Source organism: Heterocephalus glaber, unplaced genomic scaffold, assembly GCF_053883595.1.
Source record: "Heterocephalus glaber isolate CG9 unplaced genomic scaffold, H.glaber_assembly_v1.0 deba00001497, whole genome shotgun sequence".
Classification (NCBI taxonomy): Eukaryota; Metazoa; Chordata; class Mammalia; order Rodentia; family Bathyergidae; genus Heterocephalus; species Heterocephalus glaber.
This window is the reverse complement of record NW_028258320.1, coordinates 46,612,520-46,640,443: the sequence shown is the minus strand read 5'-3', so window position 1 is coordinate 46,640,443 and position 27,924 is coordinate 46,612,520. Positions and strand designations below refer to the sequence as shown.

The following is a 27,924-nucleotide window of genomic DNA, read 5'->3' as shown; positions in this document are numbered from 1 at the left end:
TTTGCTTTTTTTTTTTTTTGGCACCAGGGATCAAACTTGGGACCTTGTGCTTGCAAGGCAAGCGGTGGAACCAATAAGCTAAACCCTGGCCTGAGTTTGCTATTAATATGATGTCTTTGTGTTTTATTTTTTTAGTGCATGTTCTGCAGTACATAAAGTTTACATTCATCTTAGTGAGTACATACATGTACTTAACAAATCTTGATTATTTTTATTCCCCTTCCCACTCTTCTTTCATCTCTACATCCCCTTTCATTTTCATATTATTTTTTATTTCATATTTGCAACAACGATTACATTCATTGTGAGTATTTTGTACATATACATGAAGCTTCTTAAATCTTTTTATGTCCCCTTCTCCTCCCTCACTCTTCTAACCCTTGGTCTCTTGGACCACTTCCTATTTGCAAAAGATCTCCCTGATTCCTTTATTCAATCTTTTATTTTGCTCTTTATTTGTATTTTGCATTATTCATATGAAAGAAACCATATAGTATTTAAGCTTGTGTCTGATTTATTTCATTTAACAATGTTATCCAGTGGAATCCATTTTCCTACAAACTTCTCAAATTTGTTCTTTATAGCCAAATAGTAATAGATGTAATTTCTTTATCCTTTGATCTGTTGGCTATTGTTGATATTGGCTGCTTCCAAGACTTAGCTATTATGAATTGTGCTGCTATAAACATTGGTATGCATGCTATAATATAATGTCTTTAACTCCTTTGGGAAGATACCCAGAAAGGGAATAGCTGGGTCAAATGGAATTTCTAGTTTTAGGTTTTTTGAGAAATCTTCATACTGATTTCTGTAAGTGTTGTACTGTATTAGTTTACATTCCCATCAAAAGATTCCTTTTTCACCACAGCCACAACAGCATTTATTATTTGATTCCTTGATGATTGCCATTCTTCCTAATGTAAGATGAAATCTGAGTGTTGGTTTAATTTGCATCTTTCTAGTGGCCAGTGATTTTGAACATTTTTTTCATATGTTTATTGGCCATTTGTGCTTCTTTCCTCTTATAATTTGGAAAATTTGTGAAGAATTGGTATGTATTCTTTAAATATCTGGTAGAAATCATCTGTGAAGATATCTGGTCATGGGTTTTTCTTTGATGGAAGTTTAAAAATAACTAATTCAATCTCTTTACTTGTTCTAGGAATATTAATTTCCTTGAGCTGCTGTAACACATTACCACAACTTGAGCAGCTTAAAACAGGAGAGATTTATTCTCAGACTTCTACTATAGAAGTTCAGAATCCAAAATCAGATGTTACCAGGGCCATTCCCATTCTAAAAGCTGTAGGAGCTCTTCTATGCCTCTTTTAGCTTCTGTTGGTTGCCGACAATTTTTGGCATTCCTTGTTTTAAGATGGCAATACCGTAACTCTAATCTTTGTCCCCATTTTATATGGCATTTTTCCCTCAGTGTATCAGTGTTTCCAAGTCTCTCTATCCTTACAAGGGCACCCATCACTAGATTTAGGTCCCACCTTAATTCACTGGAAATGGGGGCTGCAATAGTGTTACACATATCTTAGAATGACACCTGTGCTCTATGAGCAGGGTGCTAAGTTAGGATAGTAGCCCATGTTCATATTGACTTGTTCTTCATGGCATGGAATTGCTGCCCAATGAACGAGTTGGAGCTGGAGCAATCCAGGCCCAGAATTCTCAGCCTGTTGTGCCTTGAGAAGAATTCAATTCTGAATTAAAGGCTGTGTTGGGGAAGAGTGCTCAGTCTTCTTGATTTCACATGCCTGGAAGAAAGCATCTCCAACATGACACGTAATGCAAGATGCTCACTGCTGTTCAATGAGCTCTTCCTGTTCAGAGTAGATCTTCCTTCATTCAACCAGAACTGAGTGAAAGTGGGTAACATGGCTCAAATGCCAGACTCTTACTGCTCTCATTGAGATTTAAAGGCCACTTTAGCTCTATCTTGTGAATGTACCCATCAGCCACGTGATGCCCTGGTAGCACTTCATGACTAGCTGGGATTATAGGCATGTACCACCATCACTAGCAAGAAGATATATTTTTTATTAGAACAGCATCATTATGCCTAAAAAGTACCTTAGATACAAGTAACAGCCTTGAAATATTCAGTCTTTTCCTTCTGTAATTGCTTTATATTTATCCAAGTAGAATTTAATGAGCTTCAATTTAAATTCTGTAAATTACTCATGTAGTTCCCAGGTACTTGCTATTTTATATTTTGGAAAAGAGAGGGAAGGGAAGGTGAGGTGGGGGGAGACAAGGTGGGGGAAAGGAACAGGGAGGAATTCTGTATATACAACATTCAGGGTAAAGTGCAGACTACCTCTTTTCAGTTGCTATGTTTTTGGTAGTCTCACTAGTTTCTGCCAATTTTTCAAGATCCTTTTGAAAAATAATTTCTTTTAGGGAACTGTGAAGGCAGTAGGGAGAGGTACAGGGGAAAAGACCTACAGAAAGCTGCTAATGTTTTGTGGTATGACTACCCATCTTCCAAAGCTGAGGACCCATCATCATCCCAAGCAGAGGATGAGATATAATAATGAGTGGATTAGAAGCATTTTATTATTAAAGGCCTCAAGTTGTTTATTAAAAGCTTTTACAATATGCCCTTTTATATCTAATATTGCCCTTTACTACTGTTTTCTGGAAGGAATGGGCAATAAAATATCCAAAAGATATTTTCAAATAGAATGTCTTAAGTCTATTTTATGTTGCTCTAACAAAATACCTCAGCATAGATAATTTATAAAGAACAAAAATTTTTTTGTCTTATAGTTCTACTAGAGACTGGAAGCCCATGGTCAAGGCACTGGCATTTGATGTCAGATCAGGATCTTTTTATTACATCCTCACATGGCAGAAAGCAGAAGAATAAGAAAGCAAACAAGCCCAACACTGACTGAAATCTCTTTTATAAGGGCCTAAAAGCCACTATCAAGAAAGGAGCCTTCAATCACTTCTTTTTTTTTTTTGGTACCGGGGATCAAACTCGGGTCCTTGCGCTTGTGAGGCAGGCAGCGAAACCACGGAGCTAAATCCCTGGTCCAAATCACTTCTTAAAGACTCTACCTGCTCATACTATGATGCTGGCAACACCTGAATTTTGAAGGGGATAATTTTTCAAATTATACCAGAGTATTTACTGTATGGTGATGATGGTGAACCTTTTAGAGACCAAGTGCCAAACTGAAACCCAAAACCCATTTATTTATCACAAAGTGCCAACACTGCAATTAAACCTGAAGAATGAGGTTTTACCTTAGAAAAAAACCTTAAACATGAACATATTTCTTCTTAAAAGAAAAGCCTGAGAATAACACATGTGCCATAGGTTCACCACCATTGCTCTATGGGCTTCTCTACAACTTAAGTAGCTCCCTTTCTCTCTGAGGTACTAGAAATGCTACCATAAGTTCTTCAGGTTTAAGGAAAATGACACTGTAAAACACTAATGAAAGAAATTAAAGAGGACAGGAATAAAAGTGAGATAAACCAAGATAATAAACTGGAAAGGTACTGTTAAGGTGGCAATTCTCTCCCAGTACACTCAATCAAAATTCTAAAGAACTTTTTGAAAAACTAGTTAATTTTAAAATTTATACAGAGATCAAGGATCTAGATGAGCAAAATAAGTTTGTTCTAGGAAAAAGTTGGAAAACTGATGCTAGTGGATTTCCAGGTATAAAGATAAAATAAAACACCTTCCAAACACAGATACGCAGATCAAGGGCACAGAACAGGAGTCCAGAAACATATTACATTTATATCCCTTTACAAGGGTAATTCAGTGCAGGAAAAGACATCCTTTTCAATAAATGGTGCTAGAACAACATTTTCTTACGGAACATGAAACCTCAACTCACATCATAAAGAAAAATTAATGGGAAATGTACCAGTAAACTTCTAAAAAAAAAAAAAAGCCATGAGATCTTATATATTTGACATGGATTAGACAAAGATTTCTTCTTGTTTTTTTTCTCTTGAGACAGGGTCTTGCTATACAGTTCAGGCTGGCCTTGAACTAACTATGTAGCCTAGGCTGTCCTCAAACTTGTGGCGATCCTCTAGCCTCAGCCTCCCAAGTGCTAGGATTACAGGCATGTGCCATCACACCCAGCTTAGACAAAGATTTTCTGAAGAGGATATTAAAAAAATAAAACTTTTTTCAGTGTTAGGGATTGAACCTAAAGCCTTGCATAAGCTAACCGAGTGCTCTGAGCTATATCTCAGGCTCAAAACTTTGAGAGACAAAAACCTGATAAAATGAAATTCACAATTAAATTTTTTTCCTTTTTAAAAGACGGTTAAAGGGGAAGCTATAGCCTAGGAGAAAATATCTAAATAATATATCTAATCAAAGAATTTGTAAAAAATATAAACAATTATTATGACTTAATTTGTTTAAAATAGGCAAAAGATTCAAATACTGTACTTCAAAATATATATCAACTTCATCAATTATCAGGGAAATAAAAAATTAAATCTATAATGAGATACTACTTCATACCCACTAGAATGGCTAATGTTAAGACTGATTATATTAAATATTGGCAAAATGTGGAATAGCAATCATATGGTGATGATGGAAACAAAATGGCTCAGTCACTTTTGTAAACCATATAGTAAAGTAATATGAAGTTAAACACATGTATGTATAATATGACCCTACAATTCCAATTCTAGGTACAGATCCCAGAAAAATAAATATAAGCCTTTAAAAAGACTCTGGCAGGCTGGGGATATAGCTCAACTAACTTCCTAGTACGTGCGAGGCCCTGGGTTTGACACCCAGAGTTACAAACAAAAAAACAAAACGAAACAAAAACCTCATAAATAAGTAATAATAGTCAACATCATAAACAGTTGTGAAGTCCATTTTTTAAAAAACGAATGGAAGGCCCAGGATTTAGCTCAGTGGCCACCACCTGCTTCACAAGCGCAAGGTCCCGAGTTGTAGCCCAGGTACCAAAAAAAAAAAAAAAAAAAAAGTGAATGGATAAATAACTTGCAGCACAATCAAGCTAAACAGAACTACTCAGCAACAAAGAGAAACAAAGACTATACACAAAACCCAAGTATAAATCTCAAAAAAATCTGAAAGTCAAACATTAAAAAGTACATATTATAGGATTATATAAAATCAGAGAACAGGTAAAACTATTGTGGTGGCATGGACCTTGGGGTCTGCAAAGGATAGTGACTACAAAGGGGCATAAAGACAACTGTTCAGAGTGAGTAAGGAAACTATCTTTCACCTGGTTGGTGTTACTATCTACTTCTACTAAAATTCACTAAACGTTTTCTTTATATGTAAATATTACATCAATTTTTAACAACCATTAAAAATAGGCTCAGAGGCCTGGGATTTAGCTCAGTGGTTTCCCTGCCTGCTTTCCAAGCACAAGGACATGAGTTCGATCCCCGGTACCAAAAAAAAAAATAGTCTCAGAGTATTAAAGCTACTAGACACCAAATGTTTCACTGACTTTCAACTCTTGAACTAAAAGTTTAAAATCAAAAATACAATTTTAGCCTGCTGCGCAAAAACAAGGACCCGAGTTGGATCCCCGGTACCAAAAAACCAAAACAAAACGATTTTAGTTGAGAAGCAAACTGGTAGCTGAATTACAATTCATGAGACTCAGAATATGTGAAGAATACAGTAACCTTTACCGTTTTTATGTTACTTTTTAGAAAATTATGTTTGAAATAAAAATGGATGTTCAGGGTTAAATCATGTATATTACAGATACTGTACTATCTAAATTTTAAGTATTTATTTTTCATGAAATATTGATGTATTTTAATCTATTTTAAAATATCTTCAATGAGGAAAATGTCATAGAATTTGTTACACTTTAAAAAAAAATACGATTTTAACTTGCATTTTCATGTCAAAAGAAATGTGATGTTTATCTTCAAAACTTCATATAGTTACTTTTTCCCCTAAATAGCAAGCATACTTTTAGTAAAAAACCAGTTATGTTTTACTTGTTATCTACTTCTCTGTACTGTACTCGAAGGATATACTGTCACTGGCACAGTCCTCATGAATCAATTAATCCACTCATGGGCTAGCTGTTTATCTTGGATGTGAAGTGAGTCTGTTTAAAGAGCCAGTTAGGCTCTGTCTCTTAGATATGCCCTTCAGCCATGTGATACCCTGTAGTACTTCAGAACTCTGTAGTATACCCCAGTAGAGAGTCCTCACTACATGTGGACCCTCAACCTCCCAGCCTCCAGAACTATAAGCCTAATCTGTAGTATTCAGTTATAGCAACAGAAAACATTTCTATTGTTGCTCACTGATCTTTGTGAGTGAATTCATATGGAGATTTGCAAAAAATTCCTTACCAAAGGAACCAGATCTTAGAAAAATGGATTCCAGTGTTGGAGCAGGAAGAGGACAAGAGGAACCTAGCACATTTTGTACCAGAAAACAAAGTGCTCATAAAAAGATGGGGATATGTCAAAATGACATAAGGAAGTGGCTTGAAGGGGCTCCCCCTGACCAAATTTGAGACACTAGCTGAAAATCCACTGAACAGAAGATTACGGACTCTAGGGCTGGTGTATACCTCAGTGGCAGAGTGCCTACCTAGTGCAGGCAAGGCCCTGGGTTGGATTCCCAGCATCACAAAATAAAGAGAAAGAAAGGGGGGAAGAAAGGAAAGGAAAGAAAGGAAAAGGAAAAGAGAAAGGGAAACAGAAAGGAGAATCTCATTCTAAACTGAAAGGAGAAACTCTTCCTTACAGTTTAAAGCAACTAAAATATGTAGGAGAAATAATGGAATTATTAGTTATTGAAAAAATAATTGATTTAGGCAGGAAACTACCATAAATACCATAGATGAAAACTGTGATGAGGACAAGATATTTACACAGTCTCAAAAGTATCTCCCCACAAATTCCTTATTACAAGGAAGAAAACAGTAATATTTCAGTGAGGAAATCTAGCAGACATCAACCTCAACCAATGATCACAGTTAACATCACCTACGTATCATACTATGATGCATTATAGATATAAAATCACTTAGTATTCCTGCCTTGAGGATTACTTAGAAGTAATCATTAAGAAACATTAAAAAAACTGAGGGACATTCCACAAAACAAATGATCTATACTAGACATGTCCAACCCACAGACTGCTTACAGCCCTGGTCAGCTATTAATGTGGCTCCCCAAGATTGTAAACTCTTAACATTATGTGACTTCTTGGCCATGTTCTTCATGATTCAACTGAACAGTGCTTGAGCACAGACTGCATATGTGACAACAAAATGTAGTGTTGGGGAGGTCACAGTGCTAACTCTGCCTCCAGTACCCACTACACACAGGTGAAACCTCACGTATCAGATGTGCTTGCTGTGTTACTTAGCAAGTAAAATGCCAGGAACAGTATTTCAATTTAACTACATGTGAGTTTGTGAAGACAGATGATTACTGTTATCAAGCAGAAACCAGTATTTAAGTTTTCTTAATTATTAAATTTGAGCTTACTTTGTTTTGTACAATAATTTAGTAAATTAAAATATTTTTAAAAGGAAGTTTTTTTAGAAACAATTTTATATAGATTCTTATGAAAAGAAGAAACACATGTACAGAGCTCCCAAACTACCAATGAAGTGGACCCTCACCCTTCTTTTCTGCAGTGGGAAAACAGTACAGAGAATGGGAAAAATGATTCCACTTTACTCTTTTTTTTTGGTACTGGGGATCGAACTTGGGTCCTTGAGCTTGCGCAGCAGGCGGCGAAACCACTGAGCTAAATCCCTGGCCCTCCATTCCATTCTTAACTGTTTCCACCTATGCTGCCAGTTTTTCAAGCAGAGTTTCTATTCCTTTGCTGGTGTTTTTGTTTTTTTCCAATGTGGGAATCGAGCTTTTCCGTCCAGCTTTGACTTTATTTGCAACTTGTTGGTCAGTACTCTGCAGAAGACTGGAAAGAATAATAGCACTCTGATTCATACTGGCCCAGGACTTCAGGTTCTTCACAACAACATGCTCTACAAGTGTTTTTGCAAAACAACCTTCTCTTCCATTTTCTTTTATCTTTTCATCTTGTTCTATTAACCACTTCAGAACTAGACATCCTGCGGGATGCTTTGCAACATGAAGCTTTCCATCCTTGTTACTGGGGTGTAGTTCTGCTGCCACCTGGCTATGGCATCCATGGCAGGCTGAACATCTCCAGTGGCGGATCCCAAGATGTCTGACACCACCATGCACGCAGACTTATCTAGCACCATCTGTTGAGCTTGTCTTTGTAGGAAGTTTAACAAGGCTGGAGAAATAGATTCTAAGAAATCACAACGGCAGATCTCCATATCCTTCTTACAGTGTGCATTTCCATCTCCTTTTTGAAGAACTTCAATGATTTCTCGAACTGTATGAGGAGGATCTCTTGGACTCAGTACGTACAAGACTTTCCTTTTGTATTTGTCTTTAATATGTTACATAAGGAACTGATAATTTCTGATATGATTATCTGCTTCACAAGCTTAGCATCATCAATACAATCAAATGCCACCAGTAAAACCAAATAAGAGTATTGGCCATTAGCCACTTTTTCAACGTAAGTCTTCACTGTTTTCACAATTACTTTTCTGTCCTTGGGAGTGCCATGCCACAAGCAGTGCATGGCCACTCTGGCTCCATCGTGTGTGTGTGCCAGGTACACCAACACCTCACAGATGGGTTTGATCAGTTCTGAGTTTTAGTGTTGCATAGGTAAAAAAAATCCAAGAATACTTTATGGACTAATGAGTGTTTAATCACAGCTTCCTTTTGAGCCATTGGGGTTAGAATCTGTTTCATTTCATCCATAATAAGCTCTAATTTTTCTGGCTGTACCTCTAATACCTTGTCCAGAGTTGGATGTTCTGCAGACTTGTAAAGCTGAAACATGTTCCCATAGAGCTCCTCGATCAGCATGTTCCTCTGCTCCAAAATGGCTTTGTTATTGTACACATACTCCACAATGGCCGAGGCCTCTGCATGCTGCAGCATCTTCCTCCTTCCAAAATAAACTTTTGATTATCTCTGTAATCTGTGGTTTACTTCCATACATGAGAAATTTCTTAACAGTATTTTTTTTTTTGGTACCGGGGATCTAACTCTGGTCCTTGCTGCTTTTGAGGCAGGTGGCGGAACCACTGAGCTAAATCCCTGGCCCTCTTAACAATATTTCTGGAATATTTGGCTTTACTTAATTCAACCAGATCATCTCGCAATTCTTCAAAAGCCTGTTTTCTCTAGTCTTCATTACCATACTGAATATAACACTGGATCACACGAGTTGAATCATGTGCAAATGCAAGTTTTAATTTTCCCTTGAATCAACTTCTGCAAGTCATTCATCTACTTTTCTCTTTGTCACAATCTTTTCTTAAAATCTTCCAAATCTGTTCTGCTCAAACAACGTCATGGTTGGTTTTGTCACTGAGCTGTCTGCTCTGCTTTAGTTCTTTCTTCTTTTTGAAGTCATCCCATTTAGTTTTCTTGGATGCTGATTCATCACTTTTACTGTCTGGGTGGAATTTTCTCTTCTTATTGAATTTATGTGCCTCCTGGAATTTGTTCTTTGGTCCTTTGTCCCCTTGTTGCTTATTCTTGAACTGTTTCACACCCTTTTCCCCAGGTTTCATGGCATTTTTCTCAAACTTCTTAGATGTAATTTTAGGTCTCCCCTCCTTAACAACTTACTTGGGGAACATCTTTGAAGAACTAGAATCTCTGTTTTTCTGAAATTTGTTTTTTTCTTTTGATGCCTTAGTCCTCCTTCCAGTAAACTTTTTTTTCCCTTTGACTTCCATCATTAGCAACCTATGCAGAGTGGGTGTGTCTGTCAAACACAGCATGGGCAGATGGGCCAAAACTAGCTCAGGTCTGGACCTCAGAGTGAAGCTACTTCAGTCTAACTCAACACTCCAGGCCAGGTGATCGGAAGAGAGGTCGTAGCTTTGCTCTCCTTGCCGGGCTTCTGTCAATTTCCAAACTCCCAGCCTTACTCGTGGGTCTGAGGCCGACGCTGGTTAAAAAGGAAGTTTTGTTATACAGACAGATTGTTTTGAGACAGGGTCTCACTATGTAGCCTTGAAGTCAGGACTCTCCTGTCTCGACTTTTTGAGTGCTACAATTACAGGCATGTATCACCACTCCTAGCTTATGTATTTTATGTGTGGCCCACAATTCCTCTCCACTCAGTGTATTTCAGGCAAGCCAAGGGTTTGGACACTCATGGTCTATACCAGTGGTGGCGAACCTATGGCATGTGTGCTGCAGCTGGCTGTTTGTTGTTATTGAAATATCTAAAAGGTATGCCATCACTGGACTCTTCAAAAAGTCACTGTTGGGCCGGGGATTTAGCTCAGTGGTTCCGCCGCCTGCTTCACAAATGCAAGGACCCGAGTTTGATCCCCAGTACCAAAAAAAAAAAAAAAAGTCACTGTCATTAAAAATAAATAAATGGCTGATGAACCATTCCATATTAAAGGAGAATAAAGAGTAGTGACAAATTCATTGAGTTATTCTAAATTTAAGGGTTTGAAATAAGGGGGAGAAATATAAAGATTATTAAGACAACTGTAGGGCCGGGAATTTAGCTCAGTGGTTTTGCCGCCTGCTACGCAAGCGCAAGGACCCGAGTTCAATCCCCAGTACAAAAAAAAAAAAAAGAAACAAGACAATTGTAAAATCTGAATCTTAGTTACTTTAACACTGAGATAGAATACTTAATATCCACAACTTAAAGGAGATTTACGTTGACTCCCAGTTTGTAGAGGTTTTAGTCCATAGTTGGCTGACTCCAAGGCAGAGGGGCATGGCACAGGGATAAAGCAGAGGAGGGATGCTCATGATACGGCAGAAAAGAAGCAGAGATCAATCAAGGGAGAAGGGAAGGAAATATACTCTTCCAGGCTATACCCCCAGGAACTTACTCATCTGACCAGGCTCCACCTCCCAACATAACATTTAGCTATAAATTCTATCAGTGAACTAATCCACTGATAAGTATCACACCTCCACAATCCAATCACCTCCAGAAAACCTCACCAATGAGTACATGAGATTTTGAGGTGATATCTAGATATAAACCATAACATTGCACCCCTGGCCCCCAAAAGACTCATTATATCCCTTTACATAAAATATATTTAGTTGCCAAAGAGTTGCCAAAGTCTTAATAGTTTCAGCACTGCTAATAAGTCTCAAGGCTAAAATCTCTTCTGAGATTTAAGGCAAACTCTTAGTTTTCAAAAGAAAGTTGCCAGGTGTGGTGGTGCACACCTATAATCCCAGCACTCGGCAGAGGCAGGAGGCAGAGGCAGGAGGACTTCTGCAAGTTCAAGGACACCCTGGGCTACATAGTGAGTTCAGGGCCAGCCTGAACTACAAAGCAAGACCCTGTCTCAAAAAAAAAGCAGTACACTGCTGACATACAAAGGCAAAAGGTAAACATTCCCATTCCAAAAGGGAGAAATAGGATAATAGAAAGGAATGGTACACCAAAGCAAGACTGAAACCCAGCAGGGCAAATTTTAAGTGTCACAGTTCCATGTACAGCAGCTGGGACAGCCATCATGGCTTCTCTCTTGGGCCAGGTTTGCTCACACCTTACAGCTTTCCCCAGATGTTACACATTCTAGACTTTTCCAACATCATGGGATCTCTACTGCACTTTTGGCTTAACCCTCACAGCTTCACACACTACCCTCTCCTGGGCACACTTCCTGGCTTCTCAGGCCTTCTGAAATCTGGGTGGAAGCCTCCCTGACCCCACAACTCCTGCATTCTGCACATGTGTAAAACCAGCACCACGTGGATGATGCCAAGGCCTGCCACCAGTTGGAACAGTAGTCAAGCCCTTTTTGTATCTTGCTTGTGGTTCCAGAAGCATCTGAGTGCCTGGCTGGCTGAGCACCATAAATTGAATCCTAGGGAATCAATTTCCCAGGCAGCCCTTTTCCAAGAGAGTGCCCTGGGTTCTCTTCTCAAACCAGTCACTTTTGCAATTTTGAGCCTTAGAAGGTTGGAGCCTCAAATTCCCTTGGCTTAAGCCATTTTTCTTCCTATTCTGTTCCAAAGTACTTGGCTTCTTTTTAATGCTAATCTTTTCAGCAACTAAGCTCTCCCTTGTTCCATCTTTGCAGGGCCCAACTTTACTGGAGCTTACCTTTCTGCACAAATTCAAAACTTTTGAAATCATTCAGCTTTGCCTTTTGCTCTTATTTCTCAAGACAAGGGGACTGGAAACATTCAACTGTACCCAAGCCACTACCTGAGTAGTAGGCGGCTGTGAAATTTCCCCAGCCAAGTAAATCAGTCTGCTTCTCTTAATCTCAATCTCTTGCTAAGTCTCTGGACATGAGACTGCAAAATGCAGGCAAATTTTCTGCTACACCATATACACACAGCCTACTGTCCAACTGGCACTGTAGTCCTTGTTCCTAACTGAAACCTCCTGAGCCTGGTCTCTACCAACTGAGTTTACATCAGTTTTATGGTCTTCTCAGCTCTGACTAGATTCTCCCATCAAGCTTGGCTCACAGCATTCTAGCCCTGCTTCTCCAGCCAGTATCACCGAACTCCTCCTACAAGGCAGTTCCAAAGGCTTCTGAACCACATGGTCAGGTAGTGTCACAGCAACGACCCCATTTTTGGTACCAAAATCTGTCTTAGTTACAGTCTTGCTGCTGAGACACAATACCCACAACATCTACAACGTAAAGGAAGAAAGGCTTATTTTGGATCACAGCTTGTAGAGGTTTTAGTCCATAGTTGGCTGGCTCTAAGGCAGGGAGGCATGGCAGAGGGGAGATTATAGCATGGCAGATAGGAAGGAGAGTGGGAGATCAAGGAAACAGAGAGGGAGATAAACTCTTCCTGGCCACATGGCCAATGATCTACCTCTTCCAACTAGTCTTCACCTCCTAAATCACATTTAACTATAAACTAATCCACTGATGAGTATTACACACCCATGATCCATTCACCTCCCATAAGCCCCACCTATGAGCATAGGATGCTTTGGGGGGACACCCATATATAAATCATAATATTGTGTAAGATTTACAGACTAGGTATCATATAACATTGAGATTAATGTTCCTAATTCTGCTGTTGGATGGTTAAATAAATGGATGCTCTCATTTTTAGAAAGGAGGAAAACATCCTGAAATATTAAGCAATATGAGGTATGAAAGATCTGATGCCTGCAATTTATCCTCAAGCAGCTCAAGAAAATATGTGTTTATACTAACTGAAAGAGAAAGAACAAGAGTGAATAATAAGGCAAATGTGGCAAACTGTTAACTAGTAAATTTAGGTGAAGGGTACATAGAATTTTTTGTAGTATTCTTACAACTCTCCAGTAAATGTGAAATTATTTCAAAATAAAAAGTTTAAAAAAAAAGGGAAGAAGAAGGAGGAAAAAGAGGAGGAATTTAATGTAAAGCTCTAGACAGTAAATGTTTTACTTAGGTCTTGCAGGTCAAGTACAGTCTCAATTGCATACTTTTTTATTTTTAAAGACCTCTTTAACTTGAGGGTATTAAAATATAGGCTGTGGACTGGATTTAGCAACAGGCCACAGTTTGCTGACCCCTGATAGAAAGGTTCAATTTCTTCAAGATCTGTAACAAATACAGCTCCATTTTCCCCTGAAATAGCAAAAACACCATTGAATAAATAAAGCTAACAAAACTGTGTTAGCAGAGAAGTTAGTCATCAGGGCAATAAACAGTTAATATAAGTTAAAACTTAAAATATCGAACACTTCTTAAAGTTTCTTTTATAACTCTGTCACTCTACAAATTTAGGTGTTTGGGGTGTAAAACTGGAGAAGGACACTTATGTACTTGCCCCTTTTTTTCCTCTCTGAGGGATGTAGAGAAAGGAAATGGATTGAATGACAAGTTTCACTTAGTGAGGGTAACATGACCTAAATTTCTGAAGTGTAATACAAACTGAAAGAATGACAATTTAAAGCCACACCTGTCTAAATGCTCACTCTGTGCCTAGAGTCTTCAAATTTAGACAATATTGTTTTGAATTCATACAGCAGAGTATAGAAAATCTAGGAATTAAAAATTTATCTACACATCCAAACTTTATATAATGTTTGAAAAGCCTTGTGTCTATATATATACCCATGTCTATACATATACCCATGTCTGCTACCCATGGCTTACTGACATTTCAAGCAATGAGCTAAAAAGATGCAACTCACTGATTTAAATGCCATTTTCCTACATCTTATTATTTTAAATGTCAGCAAACCTTAGAGAAAATGGTTCCACCATTTTAAATGCTCATATACTTTAAGGTTAATTATCTAACAGAAAACCTTACTTTGCTTAAACTATTGCTCTTTACATGAAGTATGAATTGTGCTTAATGCAATTTTTGCTATGTGTCAATGATATCTTCAATTTATGCTAAGCAACTACCAAAGAAAGCAGTCTGAAGACTGAACACGCACCAAAAGAGGTAAACGTGGTTTACAAAATGTACAACCAACTTAACTAAGAATGACTTTATTAGTGTATCTAATTATTACTACTGTTCAGGGAAATTAAGCCTAAAGGGCAAGCAGCAAATGAGTAAAATGAGTATTATCATTAAACTTGTTCATCAGTTTCTCTAAGAGTTTTCTTCCATTATATATGTCTTATATATTTATATAATATATATATATACATATGGTATTTAAAACATTAAAAAACAAATGCAAACCATCCCCACAGTCAATAAATACCAAGAGTTTCTTAAATGTTTCTACTTCTTGGAAACTGAAAGTTTATCCCCAATTTTCATCCACAGCCCCCTCTCCATCAGAAGGCTTCCTGAATGTCTATCTCTTCTTCATAAATTCTGTGGATATGGGTATTCCCTGATACTAAAGATTATTATATAAAGGCAAGGATATCAAACTGCATATTTGAGGTAAAAACGCATTATAAAGTCTGGCTAAGGGTAATCTTGCTTTTTAAAAAATTCCTGTAATATTTAAATACTTAAACAGCACTAGTTTTCTAACTTGTATTATCTATTTCTTATTTCCTCCACTAGAGTATATATCCCTTCAAAAATAACATCAGTAGCTAAAATTTATCACTCAGAACCTTTATTTCCTCCACGCTGTTGGTGCTTTTGATGTAGAGTGAAATATTTACTTGATTTTAATTTTTTAGAAATAAGAAATTGAAAAAACAAAAACGAAACTGAAGAAACTTTATTTAAAAAGTGAAAATTTAAAATTATGTTACCCAGAAGGATCATAGTTTCAAAGCAATTCTTATCAAAATCCTTTTTGCAGAAACAGAAAAATCCATCCTAAAATTCGTATGGACTCGCAAGGGACCCTAAATAGCCAAAATAATCTTGAAAAAGAATGAAGTTGGGCCGGGGATTTAGCTCAGTGGCAACGTGATGAGTTCAATCCCTAGTACCAAAAAAAGAAGAAGAAAGTTACAGGTTTCACCTTTTCTAATTACAAAACACACTACAAAGCTACAGTAACACCCCTCAAAATATGTGTGTGTACAGTTTTTTGGGGGGGGGTACCAGGGATCGAACTCAGGTCCTTGAGCTTGTGCAGCAGGCGGCGAAACCACTGAGCTAAATCCCTGGCCCCACCCCTCAAAATATGGTGCTGGCATAAAGACAAATGTACCAATGGAATAGAAACAGTCCAGAAATGAGCTTTCATATACAGTGTATGGTCAGATGATTTTCAGCATAGGTGAAAAATACATCTTTTCATTTACTGGTGCTGGGAAAAATGAATATCCAAAGTAAAAGAAAGAAAATGAACCCTCCACACTGAAGTTAAAACAGATCAAAGACTTAAAATTAATAATTATTAAATTATTACAAGAAAATAGGCAAGGTGCTTCATGATATATTTGGCAATGATTTCTTGGATATGACATTGAAAGCATAGGGAACTACAGAAAAAGGCACTAAACAAAATAAAAGGCAAACCACAAAATTATCTGCAAATCATTTATCTGATAAGGGATTAATATATAGAATATAAAAGAAGTCCTACAACTCAACAACAAGATTTAAAAATGGGCAAAAGCCTTAAACAAATATTTCTCCAAAGACATGGACAAATGGCCAATAAGCAAACGAAAAGATATTCAGTATTACTAATTATTAGGGAAATAAAAATCAAAACCATAAAATACCATCTTACACTGATCAGGATGGCTACCATCAAAAAACAACACAAAACAAGGAAAATAACAAATATTGGCAAGAATGTAGAAAAACTGTAACTTCTGTATATTGTTAGGAAAGTAGAATGGTATAGCTGCTATGAAAAGGCCTTTTAGTTCTTCAAAAAAAATAAAAGTTGGAGCCAGGGATTTAGCTCAGTGGTTTCACCGCCTGCGGTGCAAGCGCAAGGACCTGAGTTCGATCCCCAGTACCAAAAAAATAGATAAAATTAAAAAATAAAAAATAAAAAATAAATTTAAAAAAGTTACCATATAATCCAGTAACTCCACTGCTAGATATATACACAAAAGAAGTGTCTCAAAGAGATATCTGAACACGTTTGTAGGAGATTAATATACAGTAGCCAACAGAGGAAGCAACCAAAGTGTCCATTTATGGATAAATGGAAAAACAACATATAATGTATATACAGTGGAATATTATCTTGCCTTTAAAAGGAAGAAATTTGTGACACATAGTACAACATGGAAAAACCATGGGCACATTATGATAAGTGAAACAAGCCAGCCACAAAATGACAAATACTGCTATATGATTCTATTATATGAGATACCCTAAAGCAGTCCAACTGGAGAGACAAAAAGTACAATGGCAGTTATCAGAGTCTGAAAGGAGAAGTAAATGGAGGAGCAGTTCAATGAATATATAGTTTTGTTTTGCAGCTCTGAAGATCAAAACCAGGGGCTTGTCCATGCAAGGCAAGTATTCTACCATTGAGCTACAGCTCCAGCCCCTAATGGATACAGTGTTTTAATTCTGCAAGATGAAAAGTGTTCTGCTGTTACTATACAATCAAGATAGTCAACTTTATGATACATATGTATATTTTACTATGATTTAAAAAAGGAAATAACAAGCCACAATCTATGATGAAAATACAAACAATTTAGAAAAGAATGGAAAATCCAATACAAGAATAGGGGATAAGGGAAGAGGAGCAGAACAAATACAAGCTCTCATAATAGAGGATAGAACACTAAAAGACAGCCTAAACCAGTGATGGCAAACCTTTCAAGAGTCAAGTGCCCAAAGTGCAACCCAAAACCCACTTATTTATCTACTGCCAAGTGCCAACACTGCAATTAAACCTGAATTCTGAAGTTTTAGTTTAGAAAAAACAACTCATACATTAACATCCTTTGTTTTAAAAGAAAAACAACACGCATGCCATAGGTTCACCACCACTGAGCTAGACTTACACTTGTGTGCAAAAAGAAAAGATTCAGTATAAGACACTAAAACTAAATACTGAGACACAATGTAAGAACTCTAACCCAAATTTCTGTATAACTAAGTGTATTCTAAACTTATTTAACACACTGACTAATTTCAAGAATCCCTTTAAGCAAAACACCAAGAAGAGATTTTCAGACTCATCAGAGTTTTAGAATTGGAAGGAACCTTAATATCTATGCAACTCTCATTTTTTGTTTACACTGACAAAAACAAGATTTTATTTAGTTATCTAGACTTTAGTAGTTTTCCCTGCTTAAAAACTTTGCTAAACAAGGCCATCTTATTAATTTTCTTCCAACTCAGCCAGGTGTGGTAGTGCATACCTATAATTCCAGCACTCAGGAAGCTGAGGCAGGAGGATCGCTGCCAAGTTTGAGGCCAGCCAGGGATACACAGTGAGACCCTGTCTCAAAAAACCAAAGAAACCTTACTTTTCTGTTGTTGGCATAACTAGAAAAAAAGAAGAAGAAAAAACTGAGCAGCAATCCCAGTAAGAAGAGTACAATTACTGTAGTGTAGTCTCTCCTATTTTTTTAAATACCACCTTCATATTTCAGAGTTTCTCACTGTTCTTTGCTCTCAATGTGAACAAGTTGGTAGGCTCTTTATGACATTCTTGCCTTGCAAATTCCTTTCCAATGTAACTCCTACAAGTTATACAGACTGTTTTCTAATTCCAAAAGTAATCTTCCATTACTGTTCAGTAACTAATTTCTTGTTGGTTCTAACAATCTTACCTCCCTCAATCACGCCTTTCCCTTATTAGTTTTAATTTCTTCCTCTCCTCCAGCTTCTTGTAAGAGTACAAATACTATTTAAGCTTCTCCTTCCGCCTCCAAAAATCATGATTTAAAACTGCTTTGCCTATTCTTTCAATAATCCTGTTTTCTTCATCATTCCTTTTGCTAATAACTTTTCAAACTAGTAATGTACACCCAGTTCTTAACTTCTGGTTACTCATTAATACTGTCAGACTTTGTCTGGCTCCCACAGTCAGTATTCTTGAGAAGCTATTCTCTCAAAGTATGTTTTGAAGGTACTTGCTCAACTCAGTTAAAGTCTACTCTGGGATGGGGTACAGGAGTTCCTGTTAGTGCAGCAAACATAGCAACTCATCCCCCTACTTACTATACAAGATAGGGCCTTCAAGATATCTGATGCAAAATGGGCAACTCATTTAATCTGTAATTTTATTTTCTTTCCAGTTTTATGATTCTTCCTTCTTCCTAAATAAAGGTCTTCTATGAGTCACAGTATTCCATGCTTTACTTCTCAGATACTTCATCTGCTTAGACACTCCATTTATCACATGAACTCTGAAATCATCCAAATAACTATTTATCCCAGACCTTATATTTCATTCAATTAACACAACCCTAACTGTCTGCTGGATATTTCCAACGAAAGGTTCATTTTCATCACAAATTGCCTCGAGGTAAACTCACTGTTCTCTACATAAAGTGGGTACTGCACCTTTTCTGTTACAAGCCATCTCGGCTTGGAATCTTAAACCAGTGGTGGTAAACCTATGGCACATCTGTTATTTGTTCTTCAAGACAAAAGATGTTAATGTGTGAGTTGTTTGTTCTAAACTAAAACCACAGTACTCAGGTTTAATTGCACGTTGGGACTTTGTGATAAATAAATGGGTTTGGTGGTTACAGTTTTGCCATCAATGGCCTAAAATCAGTTATCAAGTATCACTTCCTTCCCCCTTTTTTACATATTTACATAATCAAGTATTATCAATATTTTATTCAAAAGTCTCTACAGAGATCTCTTCCCTATGGATCTTCACTATCATAACCCTAGTTCAGGCTCATTTCTTGGATTATTATTAAGAGTCTCCTGTAATTTTCTTACTATAAATCCCATCTCTACTGCAATCTAAAAACTGCCACATCAATTACTCCAAACCATTGATCTCCTTTTAAGATGCAAGGTAAGTCTCATCTCCTTGATTAAGCAACTCCAGTATCATCTACTGCACCTCTCAACTGCTATAATACTGTACTTATATTTTCTTGTATTACTCACTCTCTTTTAAAATACTGAGAATGAAGGAGAGGTTTTATTTTGAATGTTTCCTACCTATATAGATCTCCTATAGATTATGGGTTTAATTGCTTTAACCATCCATAGTCTCCCCAACATTCTATGAGCAAGGAGGGATCAGGTCTTTTCTGTTATCCGCTCTGGCCAACCACAGAACCAAACATTTAACAAACTTTTCTGAATAATTAGTCAATTACCTCTGATCACATAAAATTGGACAGAGCAGAGTAAATTACCACTTAATGGTTTCTTTGACCCTGTTCGTTCTCTGGATGAATCCACTAATGAGGAAGGGAGGAAAACTCTCTTTGATATATTTTCTTTAACTGGACAATGATTCACTCTGTCAAGTGGTTTTTCTTCATCTTTCTAAATAATCTATATGTAAGGTCTCTGCAAATATAAGGTTCAGTCCCACAATTTAGATTTGTACAATTGTTATCTTGTTTTTTGGTGGTGCTGGGTACTGAACTAAGGGCTTCAAAGGTGCTACACCAGCACTCTATCACTGAGCTACATTAAGCCCAATATTAACTGTTTACTCTGCCTTATATCAATTTAAATCTCATATGTAATTATCATTTAAATGTATCATTTATTTCTTCTTTCTCTTTCCTAACAGACAAGAACTATATTGATAAACTTCCACAGTTCCTTGCTATAATAGTTACTATAAATACTTACTGATTTGTGATACTGTGGGACAAGATGACTTGGAACAAGACATATCAAATAGGGTCGAATATGCTCATACTATTATTTTTAATAAAAACACAATGAATACAATGACAAAATAATTAGATTCAGCATCATTCTTGGTATAAACTTTCAATGTGCTAGCAGAGCAATAAAAATTTAGACATTAAAAGAATATACCTAAACTTTTTATTACTGCATACTCAGGAATCAGGAAAAAAATCATAAAATGTTCTGTATAAGTACAACATAATAGAGAAATGATAAATATGAAAAAGATCTAATTACATGACTCTTGAGCTAGCTGGACATCGAAGAGTACTTATAATCTGGCTCCAACCGTATCACTGCTTAATTCCAAAACTAAATGTTCTGTTCCACTTAGAATGAGTCCCTCTTACCTCTGCCTACTCAGAGCTATACATTCTTCAAAAATATAGATCAAATACTGTTATGGCTTATATCTGAATATCCCCCAAGGCCTCATCCAGTACTACATGGAAATTTTTGGAGATGGCTAGATCTAGGGTGTGTGATGCTGGAATCAATTCAGGATTAAGGGTGTCAGTCTACCCACCCTAAGGGTGGATACCCTCCATAAAATATAAGAGACAGTTGGAGGGGGTGAAGGGAGGGCAGGGGAAGGGGAAAAAAATAAGAACCAAGATACTCATGTAAAGGTACAAGATTCCAATGACAAATATAATTGTATTTTATACCTAAAATGTACTAATAAACTTAATGGGGGGGGGGGAGACAGAAAGAGGGCTGCGGCTCCCTGCTTTACTTCTTCATTATTTTGCTGCCTTCTGTTTCTCCTCTGTGATACCCCCTGCCATGCCACTTGCCTTGGAGCCAGCCATCTATGACTGAAACCTCTATAAGCTGTGGGCTAAATAAACCTTTATCTCCTTTAACTTTGGGTGTCGAGTACTTTGTCTCAGCAACAAGAAAAGTAAGACACTAACTTCTTAAAACATTTTTTATATGGCAAATATTAAACTTGATAAAATTTTATAATAAGAGCAAAAACTAATTTTATATTTTGCTATAACATCCCACTCTCCCTTGGGTTGGGGATATAGCTCAAAGGTAGAGCACTTGCCTACCATGATCAAGGCCAATAACTTTGTTACTTTTGTACCCATTCTTTATACTATCCACGCAATCAACAATTAATTGAAAAGTCTCATGAGATGGTTAAAACTTAAGACACAGAAAATAATACAGATGTATATATATTTTAGGAAACACGTTTCCTAGATCAGACAACTAAGAGGGCCTACGAACAATGACACCTGTGATACTGAGTATACCTGGTACTGAAACTCAGCATTTAGGATTCCTTGGAGAAATCCAGGGCTGGCACAGGTTAAACATAAGGTAACCCATTTCTTTTTCTTTCCTTTTTTTTAAACTGGGACTGAACCCAGAGTACTCTAACAATAAGCTGTATTACCAGACCTTTTTAATTATTTTTATTTTGAGATAGGGTCTTGCTAAGTTATCCAGGTTCATTTCAAACTTGTGATCCTCAAGTCCTGTAAGTTTCTCAATTATAGACATTTCCTCTATGTCCGTCACTCTGGAATATATTTTGGTGCCAAAAAGTAATTGTGTGCTCTAAAAAAACAATAAAAACAAAAAAGGACACACTTGAAAGGGCTCTCAATGAAATATGATTAATTTGAACTATAAAATACACAAAGATTGTATTGAATTATAATCTATAATACACAATAAGATAAAAAAATCAATGAGAGAAGAAAATTCATTCTTATAGAATTCCAACTAATAAAAGTAGAAGAAATAATAGTAAAAAAACATTTCATTTCATCAATATGATTTCATCAATATCAGTAATTTCATCAATATCAGTAATTTTTTCAGGAAATATTTCTCAATGGATGCTGAAATTTGTAAACAGTAAAAAAGAAATATGATGAGGAAAGTAGACAATTTAGAAATTTCACAGTATTTCTCCATATGATGTGAAGGGGGGGCCCCCATAAACCTTAATGTTGAGAAACTGGCAAATACCACCTTAACTAAGTAATCAAAATAAACACAATATGCTTCCTGATATAGTGTTCTAAGGATGACACAACATCAACTCTATGGAATTCCTACTAAAAAATGCACAGTTTAAATTCAATCATGAAGAACTGTCAAAGCCAAATAAAGGGAGACTATAAAAATTAATGTGCCAAAAAAAACAACAACAACAAATACACGTTAACTTGCCAATGTTCTTCACAAGTCAACATTATGAAAGACAAAGAAAAACTTAAAACTACACCAGACTAAAGCAAACATGAAGCTGTAAGCAGCGGCACACACACATCATCTCAGCACTTTGAAAGCTGAAGAAAGAGGATCACAAGTCCAAGTCCAACCTGAACCACTTAGGGAGACCCTGTCTAAAAAAGTAAAAAAAACTGGAGATGTAGTGTAGTGCAAAGGCTCTGAGTTTATTCCCCAGTACTGGGATTAAAATAGGATACATGAAAAGAAAATACAAGGTATGATTATAGATTAGCTTCTGGACCAGAAAAGGAAGATTACTGGGATAGATGGTGAATTTTGAAAGTTTTGCAAAAAGGAAAGAAAAGAATATATATGATGACATCAATGGTAATTCTGTGATTTTTATATTTGTTCTATGATTACACAAAATTTTAACATTTGAGAATGTTGGCTAAAGGGTATCTATGAATGTATAGGAGGATTTTTGTAACTTTTAAGCCTAAAATTATCTTTAAAAGAAGCTTTAAAAAAATTTCAAAAAGGGCCAGGGATTTAGCTCAGTGGTTCCACCACCTGCCTCATAGGTGAAAAGGTCCCAAGTTTGATCCCCTGGTACAAAATAAAAAGTTTCAAAAGCCTGATGAGAATAGGTAATAGAAGATTGGGAATATATAGTTGGCACATGTTAAGTACTCAAAACAGAAATTAATGGTAAAATTTTCCAAATTTATATACCTTCTGACTTCTTAGTCACTCATTTAATAAATACTTTATGGACTGTCACTTTTTGCCTAATAGAAAAGTAAGTAAGAAAGATGCAGGGAAGCAAACCAGGCAGTTAGTTAGGCAGTGACTCAGAGATTAATTTTAATACAGCTAAGACTGGTCCTTTCTACTACAGTGAAACTCACTTTTCCTCACACTGTTTTTCTATTTCAAACTATGAAATCCTGAGTCCTGTTTCACCTTGCTTCTCAATTCCACTGTTTCTCCCACTACTGTTGCTATTGAACCATATAATACCAGCCACATGACTTTACCTATAAGTTAAATTTCTCTGGCCTTTCATACTTAATTTATACAACTAGGACACCTTTAACTAACACTGAAAGATTGTTTTGAAGATTAAGTGCTAACCCATAAAAGGAACTGGCTCAGAGTAGACACTCAAAAAATGTTAGCTGCCTTTCCCTTACAAATTATAGTCTCTAGAAGGAAAAAATGGAAACAAAAGCTTTTGTAAATGAGAGGGAGAGGGGTCGAAGGAGAGGGGAATGGGAAAAAACAACAAGCAAGATATATCATGTACAGGTACAAATTCCCTATGATTAATGTTATTATTATGTATATCTAAAATGTACCAATAAATGTTTTGCCTAAAAAAAATTATATTCTCTAATCTACAGATCAACAACTGTTTCACTACAGCAGTCCCCTTTATCTATCAATTTGCTTTCCAGTTTCAGTTGCGTATGGTCAATCATGGTCCAAAGTAGAAATTTCCAGAAGTAATTCTTAAGTTTGAAAGCATGTGCCATTCTGAGTATCATGCAATCTCACACTGTCTCACCTAGTACATGAATTGTCCCTTTGTACATAATATTCATGCTGTATATACTACCTGCCCATTACTTTGTAGCTCTTTCAGTTATCAGATTTGACTATTGCAGTATCACAGTACTTGTGTTCCTTTAATCCTTATTTTATTCAATAGCAGCCCCAAAGTGCAAAAGTAATATTGTTGGCAATTCCAATGTCAAAGAGTATCCATATAGTGATTTTTTAAATGAAAAGATAAACGTTCTTGACTTAATAAGGGAAGAAAAAAAATCATATGCTGTAGTTGCTAAGACCAACATAGAACAAATCTTCTATCCATGAATTTGTGAAGGATGAACAAGAAATTGGTGCCAGTTTTACTGTTTGTTGTGCTTCAGAATGCAATATTACAATGCATGATAAATGCTTAATAAAAGGCACGGAATTTGTGAATGAAAGGTATGAAGAGAAAATGTGTTATTTTAATTGTTTTATTACTATTACTAATCTCGTCTAATTTGTAAATTCAACTTTATCACTGATAAGTACATACAGAAAAAAGTGTACATATGGGCTTCAATACTATGAGTGGCTTCATGCATCCACTGGGAATATTCCCTGTAGATTACTACTATAATCTCTAGGTGAATTTCTGTTCTATTTCCTAAAGAAATAGGCTAGTCTGCATTTCTCACCTGTACATTTTTAAATGTAAATATAGATGATGTTTTTGGTTTATCCATTCTAATAGCATCAGTATTCACTAAAAATTCAATTAACTAAAAAAATGAGTCAGGCATGGTGGCGCACACCTGTAATCCCAGCGCTTGGGAAACAGGAGGCTGAGCCAGGAGGACTGCCTAGAGTTGAGGCCAGTATGGGCTACATAGTGAGTTCAAGGCTAGTCTGAACAACAGAGTAAGACCCTGTCACAAAAAAACCAAAACAAAAACAAAATTAAAAAAACTTTCATTTCTCTTTCAAATATCAGGCCATTATTTTCAACTACTTTTCCAAACATTACCTAAATAATCTCATCATGCCAACTTCAAACTAAGAATTTCAGTATTCTCAATACTGCCACTTATGGCTATTACCATATTTTCCACATATTCCCTTTTTTTGTTTTGTTTTGTTTTGCAAGCTTCAATCCAGTGGACAGATTTAATTTCCAGGTTCTAATGCTTCTCAGATGAGATGCTCCAAGTATTTTCAAAGAGTTCTAATATAACTCTTCAAATCAAACACAATGACAGATATATATATGCCTGACACATAATCTAGCTCTTTTCCTATTTTTCATTACAGATGTACAGTATGGCTCTTTCTGAAAGTAATAATGTCAAAGACAGTACAGTGTCTAATAAAGGAAAGGAGCTTCCCAGAGCTGAGCTGTCAAATGGAAATATTTTTTCTAATTAGAAAACCAACTAAAAACTATAGAACTCCAATCAGTAGAAACAGCTTCTAAATGTGGTATTGTTTTGCAACTTCCTATTTCTGCATTTTCTCCTTAAAATAATCATAAAATATTTTACTCATATGACAACAAAAAATTCTCAATCATATTACATGAACATACTGCACTCAATTACCAAACACAGAATGGCTCTCTTCCCAATATGACTTAAGAAAAACTCAACTGTTCTTTCTTCCTATCAAAATTCCTAGTAAATGACTTAATAGTTACAATACGCCAACATACACATATACATATATAAACATACATCAAGTTTAAAATGATGAACTTCAATTTCACTGATAGTTTAAACTCATTAACATTGCTGTATTTTTTAGTCTCTCTTTTTCAAATCACATTAAATTTCTTCACCAATTTAACTTCCTCATCAATTTAATGAAAACAGACCATCCTGGATAGTCATAATAACTTTTTTCTTTGTGCTACGGATCGAATTCGTGACCTTGCACTTGCAAGGCAGGCACTGGAACCACTGAGCTAAATCCCCGGACCCCATTAATAACTTTTTGATGGAGAAAATAAAAAGATGCCACAAAAGAAGAGTAAAAAGCTGAAATTGGCTACATGATGACTTTCATATTTTACATGTAGAGATAAAAAGAAGCATATAGCCTGGTCCAGTCTTCAGGGGCTGACAATTCAATCAGGAAGACAAAATTCAAACATAGAAAAAGAATGAACAAAGTAACGCAGAATATTAATTGACAAACAATTGGGGTAGATAGTATTTATTACAGCAGTGTGAAAGGTGAAATAGCAATAGCTGCACTGGTGTAACATTCACAGGAAGGGTGGGACTTAAAAGTAAAAGCAAGAAAATTTCAAGTTATAGAGAACAAGTGCTCAGACTATACCATTCAGATGCGTATATTAGTTGGAAGGAAACTGTACAAAAGACTAATGAGGCATCATTAGGGAAAAAAAATGGGCTAATTGTAGAAAGTACAGAGCTCTGAGAGTTAGGCTGAGGAGCCAGAAAACAAGAAACTTACTTAACACTGAGTGTAGCATAACATTTCCACACTATTTCAAGGGTGACAGTGGAGGGAAGGCATTTAATCTGGTAGCATTATTTAACAGCCTGAAAAAACCTGAGAAAGACCAATCATAGTATTTCAGTAGTCCAGAAATAATAGTGGAGGTCTGAACTACAGTAATGACTGTGGAAATAAAAAAGTAAAATTCATTAGCAGGAGGAACTGATACAACTTGGTCAATGATCTGAAGCTAGAGTATACAGAGGAGAAAGAAGAATTAGAATGTTCCCATGGCTTTAAAACAGGGAATAGAGGTGTTGTAAAAAGAAACATAAGATTAGTACCACAGTACATCATAAATCTACATGAATTAGTACTTGACTTGTTCAATTCAAATGTTACTATTCTTTTTGTACTACAAGTGATGATTTGCTCAATTACTATACACTTCATATATAAGGAAACATGACAATTTGAGACTTAATTATTCTGTCTACTGAACTATATAAATAATACAATGCATGTTGGGATATAGATTTCTCTACAGGCTAATCAACAGCCTGGGAAAGTTAACAAAACAAAACAAAACTCAGAGTTGTTATCAAATCCTTTATAAATTTACCTTCCTTTTCCTACAATTCCTTTAACAAAATGGCATCATTTTTTAAAAAGGAAACTAAAAAATACCATACTAGAGAAGTTTCATGAGCTTCTTGGTTACCTTTATTTTATCTCTTCTTAAGCAACAGAATAGACAATTTTCATCAAAAGTCCAATCAGAAACGTTTTCAGGTTCACACTCTATAAAAATAAATATACTAAATTAATAATCACAAAATAGAATTTTTCAGAAAATAAATCAGAACTAATTTCAAAACTGCTATTCAACCTAAACTTCACTAAGATCTCATGAATGTGAGGCACATGCTCCATCAGTGAGCTATAACCCCAGACATGTCTTAAAATTCTTAACTCAAAAACTTTCACTTGTGAGGCATGGTGTCACTGCCAATAATCCCAGCACTTGGGAGGCTGAGGCAGAAGAGTAAAAAATTCGAGCCCAGCCCAGGCAATTCAATGACAGTGAGACTCTGTCTCAAAAAATAAAAAGGGATAGATTGGGAGCTCAGTACAAAGGTCCTGGTTTCAACCCCCAGTACCGAGGGGGAAAAAACAAACCCAACCAAACCAAGGGGAAATTTCTTAATTCCTGTTTCCTAGTTACTATGTATCAATTATAAACTGAAAACAATAGCTTTAAATCACATGAAAACAAATAAAAAAGAGAGGCTTAAATCATGAAGGTATCAGATATGTACCAAGAACCTGAAATACCAAAATATTTTTAATACCTTTAAGTAAACTGAGATCTTTTAATAACGCAGGTCCAAACAGCCCTTCAAGAATAGTTTCAAACCCTGAAAGGGTAAAAGAAAAAAA

The 27,924-nt window shown here is 36.1% G+C and overlaps 1 protein-coding gene and 1 pseudogene across 10 annotated transcripts in view; both read right to left on the bottom strand.

Annotated features, from left to right (window-relative positions):
• On the bottom strand, nucleotides 1–27,896 carry LOC101721769 (pumilio homolog 3-like; annotated as a pseudogene). The gene is made up of 4 exons (XR_015440379.1): nucleotides 27,837–27,896; nucleotides 27,206–27,285; nucleotides 9,180–21,864; nucleotides 1–9,085 (listed from the first exon to the last, which is right to left on the bottom strand). The product of XR_015440379.1 is annotated as a pumilio homolog 3-like (transcript).
• Lcor (ligand dependent nuclear receptor corepressor) overlaps nucleotides 1–27,924 on the bottom strand; it is a 155,340-nt gene that overhangs the window by 60,237 nt on the left and 67,179 nt on the right. For 6 of the 9 annotated variants that reach the window (XM_013069901.3, XM_087185049.1, XM_021253134.2 and 3 more), the window contains 2 exons: nucleotides 27,837–27,902; nucleotides 27,206–27,285 (listed from right to left, as the gene is read on the bottom strand). The exons of 1 other annotated variant lie outside the window; for it this stretch is intronic. In XM_013069901.3, the coding sequence (XP_012925355.2) occupies nucleotides 27,206–27,285; nucleotides 27,837–27,902 (146 nt within the window). Of the gene's footprint in view, nucleotides 1–27,205; nucleotides 27,286–27,836; nucleotides 27,903–27,924 lie in introns of those variants that run through there. 2 more of the 9 variants (XM_087185048.1, XM_087185050.1) reach the window with 1 other exon arrangement.